General features: G+C 36.4%; 1 protein-coding gene across 1 annotated transcript; it reads left to right on the top strand.

The window, feature by feature from the left end:
* Positions 1 to 739: 739 nt before the first annotated feature.
* LOC116171703 lies at positions 740 to 1,287 on the top strand. The gene is made up of 2 exons (XM_031488675.1): positions 740 to 844; positions 890 to 1,287. Exons 1-2 carry the CDS (start codon positions 785 to 787, stop codon positions 1,232 to 1,234), a joined length of 405 nt encoding a protein of 134 aa, XP_031344535.1. The 5' UTR covers positions 740 to 784; the 3' UTR covers positions 1,235 to 1,287.
* The last annotated feature ends 7,864 nt before the right edge of the window (positions 1,288 to 9,151 follow it).

The raw sequence follows: 9,151 nt of genomic DNA, 5'->3' as shown, positions 1-9,151 counted from the left end.
ATGTTGAGAGTAATTTCAGTCAAACTTGCAGGTAAATCCAACGCCTTAAGAGGAAGAACGGCGCTATTACATTAGGAAAACTAATATTTTGAAGACAAAATTTACCTTCGATGAAGGCGTAGATAACGAAATACGAAAGCACAATAATTTATGACACAAGCATTGGTGTTTCACTAATTGCGGTTTTTAAAATTAAAACAATACTAGATAAAACAAGATCCGCTCGCTCGCTCGCAGCACGAATGACATTATTTGCGCAACCCAAAATGCAATTCGGAAATTATTGTATGTACCTTACACTCTTGATCGGTGTAAGAACAAAATAGTGAATAGTTTTTTTATAAGACTTTTCGTGGAAAAAGTACATATTCACATAAACACGGGATTTCAAAGAAACCCATAGAAAGAAATCACAAGGGAAAGGAGAATAACACTTTTGCGATCTGTTTGAAATCCTCGTGGAAACCTCTTCTTCTCATTTAATTCATTTGAAGTTTGCTTTGATTGATCTGGTTTGGGGGAGCCCTTTTGGATCTGTATTTTGGGTTGTTTGAAATAAAAAAACCAGTTACTCAGATTACTAAAGGCTGTCTCGTACTATACAGCATGGTTAACCATTTAACCAATCTTACTAGTTACAGTTGAGAGGCTGAATTTTTAATTCATTTTTTAATCATGGTTGCAATCATTAGACCAAGGTTTATGACAAAATAGCAAAAATTTTATTGAGGATAACACATATACGAGTAAATGAGTAACCAACTGCAGGTTAGTGTAGTTCGACATGGTTGCGAAGCAATTTTACTTTCTCTGTGCGTTGCTCTGCCTAGTGACGGCGAAGAAGGTGAGTCCAACCATCTCTAAGGCAATCCTTTAATTTTTCATGCAGATGCCCGCTCACTTTGTGGACACTTGGAACACAATGGTGGCGCCATTCCGCCGTGAATGTGCAGTTGACTTGGATATTGACATAGAGACGGCGAAGAACTTGTTTGCCACGGCCCATTTGATTAATGATAGGAACTACCACTGCTACGCGAGGTGCATTTACACTAAATTGAAGATGATATCGTTAGAGGGCGTTTTTAATCCCAAGGTCATCGTGGAAAAAATACCATTCTTTTCCAAGGCACTGATTGCAAAGTGCATAGCCGCTACGGAAGATGAATATGATACCTGTACGAAATCCTATATTATATCAAAATGTATTATAAAGCACGTAGCTGTAGATTGATAAATTTCCCATTCGTTATTTACACACAAATGAATAGAAAGTGTGGAATTGACTACTGTAGTGCTAACACAAGTTCTGTAAAGGTTCTTGCCACTGAAACTCGAGGTTATCTAAGGCTCAAAGCTCTACAGGTCAGTTTTTCAGTAGCATCATTCCCTTCTATGTGTTTCTTCTAAAATCTCGAAGCTGTGGAGCTTCAAGGGACTTCTTGAGGAGATGCCCGGTACTCGAATTTTGTGATTTCTAACATGGTGTTAAACGAGTGTCAATTGTACCAAAACTAATTGACGTACAGTTCATGTTTTGTAATCTCGTGTTGTAAAAGTTTTGGCTGGCTGAGATCTCTGGATCTATGCCAGGCCGGGAATTTTTTGCGCTATCCTCGTACATCAATAATTCGTTGACGGATTGTATCATTTGACAAAGAGAGTTGTTAACTTGCTTAGTAGTAGTTTCCTGCGAGCGTTTTCCAAAAATCTACCTCCTGTTTCTTAAACGACCTGAATTTTTCTTGGACCGTCCATTCCCAACGAAGCCGGGGTGGCGCCCAATCACAGAATTATATAGTGTTGTCTACCCTAGTCTAACTTGAATTCCCGGGTTGTCAGAAAGAAAAGGGGGTCGTGAATTGATTTGAGTGTAGCATATAAATTCAAGTGAAAATAATTAATAAAGTGTGTTGTACACGATTCACCGTGTCACAACATGGCAATAATCCCACCTCGTGATGCAATTCAACCAATTTTTGGCCTGAATCTGTGAATACATACGATGAAAAACATGGATGCGTTATTGATTTTAAAGCACTTGATATTCTTCTCATAGAACATTGATAGAAACGTACATTTTCTCCTTTAACATAAAACGGCATTTAGAAGTAATTTCTCCTTTATGTCCTGTGTTGACAGATATATAGAGGCAACGTGTTTGCGCAACTTAATTACAGTCTATACTAATATTCGTACATTTAACCAGAATGCTGCACATTATGCTTGTTATTGAAACAATGCAAAGTTTAAATAGGCACGTGTGGTAGGTAAATATATTATATAGGTATCACATCATATATGCAATTACTATCTATGACTGTATATTTTTATAACTTTTATCTGTGTCGTATAGGCAAACCTTTTGGGTGTGTAGTAAACGTGAGTTGTTTATACTGGATTATTAACGGTTTGTAATTAAATTTTAATTACACAGAAGTCATTCAATGGAAAAGGTTTAATTTATTATAGAAATTCAGAATGTGTTACATAGTAGGTATCAAGTTTCGCAAATTAATTACCGTTAGATAAACTAAAGGTGCCGTAACCTAATACTTTTCTGGTGTTTATTAAATCCTTCTAGAACATTGTTAGTGTAATTACAAACACTCACTCGTGAAATTTAAGTCGATCTCGATAATGAAATATAAGTTCAGGGCAAGTTAAACCAAACTACTGAAGATATCTATATACCTATATAGATGCAGCAGACTTCTGGTCGCAATTAATAGGTGATCCAAAATCGTTGGGGACAGTTTAAATTTGCCGCGTTTAGTAAATGCATCGGCAAACATCTTTGCAACTGCAACATTTTGTAAAGGTACTTACTTAGAAAATACTTGACAAGGGTCATGTAAGCTTAAAGGGGAGGGACAAACATCGTAAAGGCGTACTATCAAACGAAACACGTTTAGAAGATGCAATTCAACAAAAAAAATGCCACCTACCATGTTAGTGGAAGACGTAAGATATAAGAAAACGTAGCCGCAAGAAATTAATTCGGAAATTATCTAAACAAGCTAGTAGGTAAACCAATATGCTCAAAAACCAATTTTGGTACGAATGCAAATATATTATCTAACACAAATATGTTGGGCAATTGTTATTTTGTTTTTGAACAGCTGTTGTACAAGTACAAAAGGCGGATTGTTTTTTGTGATCATAATACAAACGCACTGCAATGGCATCATATAGGCAAAATGATAATCGGAAACGTAATTCAATGTAAAAAAAAACATGCTCAACAGCTTTTCAACACACATGACTACCTAGAATTTAAAATTTGTCCACTGTGACCATGCAACGATTGATAAATCTAATTATAAAACACATTTATTAACATCCATGATCACCAAGGATTTATATTGTGCCCAGTACTTTCGTCACCAAAGATAAATCCAGTCTTAAAACACATTTTAACATGTCAAGACATGGAGCCTGCAAAGATTTAAAATGTGACCGGTGTGATTTTGTCCAAATCCAATTTAAAGACACATTTGTTAATACACCCCTAAAAATACAACCTGCAGCATCATTTGCAAACGAACAAACCATTTTTTATCCAACTTCAAAGTGTGCGCACGCTTATTTTAACTGTTGCGAACAGCATTATTCTAAATTTGACGAAATCGAAATATTTGTTTTGAAATGTTCTTTTTTATAACCTTCCATGAAGCCAATTAGATGTTTATCGTTGTGTACCCGTTGCTACGTATGTACGTATTTTGATGTTTTTATTCCCTTTTTAAGCATAAAACCTGCTGAAAGATGAAATTTTACAAAGAAAACAATCCTAAGAAATCGTATCGCTATTTGAATGCTCGTTAATTTTTCCGACCAATTCCAGTGTGCTGTATTTTTTTTCAATAAAAACAGTAGAATTGAATCAAAATCCTGGCTCAATGTAATTTATTACAGCACCATGTTACAAATTTGTTTATTGAAAACCAATCCAAGTGAAGGACCTGATAAATTAATTAGGGTTGAAGAACCAAGCCTCAATCTTTATTTATTTATTTGTTGAAATAAACAGGCCTGGGCCTAGTTACATATTTCCCTTACACATAAATGAAACGAAAGTGTGAAAAGAATGTCAAAGAAGTGGCTAGAGACTAGAGTGTTTCACAGTTTTCTAGCGTATTTATAGTATTTGATAACTTTTTAGAGAATTAAACAGCCTTGAAAAGTTGTCTACAACCCGAGCTTTCCCTTCATTCAAAAGTCATAAAAAAGGAGTCTTCTTCAGGCTTTTAGTGTCTTTCCGACCACCTACTTAAAAAGGTCTCTAAATGTATGTAGGTACGCAAGTTTAAGGATAGGACTGGCTAAAAGTTTTCTTTTCAAGATTTTTCAATGACCACTACACTCTTTAAAGACCCTTAAGCGCTTTTTAAGGTTCTTAAGAGTTTTAATATCCGAACTTTGAAGAGCCCTTAGAACCCTTTGTTACACGCACAAAATTACCTTCAGTTAATCACGGTAAGCTCAGGAAAAGTAAAGATGGGTTGGGTTGACTAATAAGTTCTCGTTTACAGAAAGTCAAAATAGAACAAGAGAAAATATAGCAAACCGGATAGGCTCCACTTAGTCTTACAGTAAGTTTAAAGGGACCAAGGCAGACTAAGAGATCCTTGTTTTGACCCATATAAAGCTATAAGCTATATCGGAGCAATTCAACGGATAATAATAATCTTCAAAAAGGTAATCGGTAATACTTGCAGTTAACAGGAATAATCGAACGGATCTTTAGGTGTAATAATTTCTATGTAGGCCAATCCATTTTACGTAATAGACTTCCATCTCAAAATGGCGGGTCCAATTCTGCGTAGATATTGCCAAATTATATTGCTGTAGATAATCATATTTAGGCACAAAAACAAAAAAGAAACAGAAAGAACCAAAAGACTTAAAATAAATATTGAACGTTAAATCATTATTGCGTCATAGTAAAAAAACTATTACTCCAATTGAGGCTTAATCCTTTAACACTTAACAGGTAGACGAAAATTCGAGTAAAAAATGGCCTGTATTAAGCTTATAAGTCAAACGAACAACAATGAAGCTTCTCTGCATCAATATTAAAATCAAAGTAAATATCAAATTGAAAGCAAAAAAAAACGTTACATCTTTGTTAGCGTTTTTAAGAGTTGTCTTAAAAGCCTTTGAGTCTTCACAAAACTGAGAGTAGTGCTTTGGAGCCTTCTCAGTCTTTTGAGCCTTTAAAAACATTTAAAAGGTATAAAGAACCTTAAGAAACTTGAAGAGTTTTATGAATCACCAAATGTTCTTTTACGCCTCCAAGAGTTTGAAATTCTTTAATTTAAGTTCTCCGCTTGTCTTTAAGAGCCTTTAGTATGTTTTATGAGTTTAATATAAGTTGGGATTCGTCGGAACTGTTGTTTTGAAGTGTCTCAAGAGTTAGCATTTAAGGGTGTTCAAGAACCTTACCGATAGAGATCGGCTAGGCAGGTAGTGGTCGCAAACATCCATTAATGGATGTGCATTCTAAAAATAAAAGAAGCCTTTCAAAACCTTTAACGGTCTTTAAGGATTTTAGAAGGTTTTGGGGCCTTTAAATCCATTGGGATCCATCGACTCTAGTTTTTTTAAGAGTTTGGTGTATAGCTCACCCAAGCAAATCTTACACGAGATAAAATTCGGTCAGAGATTATCGTATGTCTCAAACTCGGTACGTTACCGACAGTTCGAAGATTGTTAACTGATAATATTTATCGTAAGCGTTTACATGCTATTTATGTCACAGATTTTACTTCCTGAACCTACGTCAATTACGTTAGTATGCAAGAAATGCTGATATGTCAACCTTGCCAACAATGTGCTTAGTATTATTCTACTCGCTTTGCGGTTTACTTGCTGGTAGTAAAATAGTTCCCTGTTATTTACCATTCAATTCCTATCTTAACTCTCTCCGTATGAAATTGAGAAGATACGAGGATAGTAATAACAGCAAAATCAATTCAGATACCAACAGAAATCTTGGTTTATTCTCAATATGAAATCTGAAAAGAAAATTGTTCCCACAATTGGACAGCGTATTCCCCAAATACAAAATATATCCCAAATATTCAAACTTATTAATTACTTAACTCAAAAATCTTGGCGCAATTAAAATTCCAACTACCGCTTACAAGTCGATCATGCGTCGGCAGGAATTACGGTAACTGACCAAGTTATATTAATCATTACAATACAACATTTTATTCCTTTAAGAGGTATTTAACGATACGCTTGTAACACACTGAAGTAAAGGAAGGTATCCCCTGGCTGGGGCCTGGTTCCGTTGTTCGAATGCCTATCTCATTGCCCAACTGTCCAGATAGTCGGCACAATCAATACAATGACTTCAAGGTTTTCATTATCTTCCTGATAAGATCGATACAGGTATTGCACTTAATTAAATGGATATCTTCGCACGGAGACACTAACACCTTCGAGCTGGGCTGATATTTTTAAGCAGTAAATACCCGGGGGAAAATCCCTCTAAAATTGCTACAGAAAACCCCCATTTTAAAATCCCCAATTACATGCCTCTAAGTTAATGAGAGGGCGAAGAAACCAATTAATACGAATAAAGATGTAACAAAAAAAGAGCAGGGCCTCGCGAGAATTTTCCTGGTATGCCCTCTTCTACAAACGACGTAAAGGGCTATCGCTCCTCAATCGGTGGTGGTATACCAAAAAGACGACCCTTGTAAAAGCGGCGGGGAATGCAAACCATCCAAGACCAAAGAGGCAACCCTACGCCCATTAAGATATAAAGGGCCGTCGATGCTAAATCGGTGAATACAAAAAGGATGGTTCATGCGAAAAGTACGACCGGGTTTGTGGTACAAAATACATGCAATACGAACGGCTTCAAATTTGTCCAGAGGTTGGTATCTTTAAGAAAATACAGATCCAATTTTCCTTAATAATTTTTTAAGCTTCAATCAATTTTAATTTACGCCGATTTTTCTTAAAGAACCCTTAATATTTTACATAAATAAAATAACAGTACCTCAAATAAAAAGATTAATTCGCTTCTGGACGTTAGTTCATTGAACTGTAAACGCACAAAACTCGTTTAAATTTCCGTTTCAAGAAAAATATCCACAATCACAACTTGGTTTTCTGATCCTCGAAACTAAACAGCAAAGCTTGAACGAAATTGTTTCGCGACAAAATTACGTGATTACTTCTTGGTAGTTCCCGATCGAATGTCTTTTAAAACTTCTCCGGATTATCTATCCGCGGAAAACCTCTCGGAGAACAATTTACTTTTTTACTAAACACTGCGGTAACCTAGACTCGTATGCATGCAAAATGTTACTATGAACCACGAACTGGTCGCATCTGTGTCTCAAACGCAATTCAAAATCTCCCGGAATAATCTTTACTTAATTAATTACTGATTAATTAAGCGCCTTTTTCAAGATGGTATGTCATAATTGGGCGAAAGCCTATTCAGGGACCAGAACAAGAGTGACAATAAATGAATACATAAATAAATAAATAAATACAGAAATAAATAAATTAATTAATAAAATAAATAATTCTTTGTTGTTGTCACTGAATTTGTTGCAAATATTACAAATCCCACGATAGGAGAGGACCTGATGCTTAATTCGCAATTTTAATCACGTTATCCTAATTTGAGCCTCTAATTTGTACACTCTGTAGACGCATTTAGTAATTTTTGTTCAGTTCACTTGTTCATTTTTTGATTTAACTCGCGAAAAAAAATGGTAACATTGAGAAGTGGTCTTTATTTATAGGTAAATAATAGAAAGCGCATCGCGATACCAGATCAATCAACAAAAATCTTATAATTTAAGGATTAGTTTCAGATGACCCAACTCTATCAATGTTTTAACTATTATTCAGTAGTGTAACAAATTGATGATTTATATTGCATCCTAGTCCTAGTGGAGGCGTGTCGTGGTGGTGACCTCAAGGGTCATCAGGGGTATCATAAATGTTGCATAGAAATTGCTACGGATGCTCCTTTTTCTAGCCTATTGTCCGCCAGGGAATACGGTTCGTACGAAGAAGTCCCCTTCCTCCCCCCAAATATTGTATGGAATTCCAACCAAATGTCACGTAATGTACTGCAGAAGTCATTAATTACCACACGTTATTAATTTTGTTCCAACTAGTTTCAGAAGGTACAGAAAGATCCTTTGTGACTGCATCTAGCGTAGGTATATACCACCAACTCATATGAACATTTAATTGCCGCCATAATATTGTTTGTCAGTTTTAAGCGTTCCATATTGAGCTGAAAGCTGTTCCGACATGATGGATGAGACAGTTTTCATTAACCTTACGCTCCGGATAGTTAAACTTTGATTTTCCTTTTTTAGCGCATTTTTGCAAAAATTTTTTTTGTAAAAAGTAGCTTTTAATCTCACTTTGGCTGGCTGGCTGGCTGGCTGGCAGTAAATGCGCGCCCGTAGAAAAACGCTTGTAAAAAGACAAGGAGTGTACATGTAACTATCGGGGCCGTGTAATTAAGAACGTTAGGGATGGGGCTACAAGATTTGGAGTCGACGACATCTGGACGCCATCCCCGAGCGTATTATACTAACCTGGAGATTTTTCAGTTTTTATCTATCTTCTTCTACAGTTTTTCTCCGATTGTTTTCAAATTGGTGTCGTCGGGAAGATCTTGTCAACGCGCACAACTCCTGCGTGGCGGAATTTTGTTTTTTTTTCCTAGGGGCGAAATAAACCACCTTTTGCGCGGCGCGCTTCGAGGGGTAGTCGACTTTGGGCGCCCAAAAGTTTCTTACAGCGCGAATCGCGGTCTCTCTTTCTCGTGTCACTAATAGAAGGTCGAGCTATGTGAAGTACCCAAAAGTTGAATACGATTTTATGCCGGGATTTTAGCGAAATCTACCAAAATGTGAATTACGAATGAACGGGACGTCGGAACTGTGTATCGACAAAGGGAATGTGGTAACCCCCGACGAGATCTTACTGATGGTGGAGTCGAAACTTCAAATCCGAATTGTTGCGGGTGATCAGAAGTGGGTGTCGACAAAGGGAATATGGTAACCCCCAAAGGATTTTACTGATGGTGGAGTCAAAACTTCAAACGCGAATTGCAAGTGCACGGTAAGTGAGAAAATGGTACCGACAAAGTGAACGT

This window comes from Photinus pyralis, unplaced genomic scaffold (genome assembly GCF_008802855.1).
Source record: "Photinus pyralis isolate 1611_PpyrPB1 unplaced genomic scaffold, Ppyr1.3 Ppyr1.4_LG5, whole genome shotgun sequence".
Lineage (NCBI taxonomy): Eukaryota > Metazoa > Arthropoda > Insecta > Coleoptera > Lampyridae > Photinus > Photinus pyralis.
The sequence above is the reverse complement of the archived record's forward strand: the minus strand, read 5'-3'. Positions and strand labels throughout refer to the sequence as shown.

Bases quoted from the DNA above. Each gene is read 5' to 3' on its own strand.
- LOC116171703 (XM_031488675.1), top strand. From the start codon at position 785: ATGGTTGCGAAGCAATTTTACTTTCTCTGTGCGTTGCTCTGCCTAGTG. The intron at 845-889 runs GTGAGTCCAACC...TTTTTCATGCAG, and splicing joins GCCTAGTGACGGCGAAGAAG to ATGCCCGCTCACTTTGTGGA.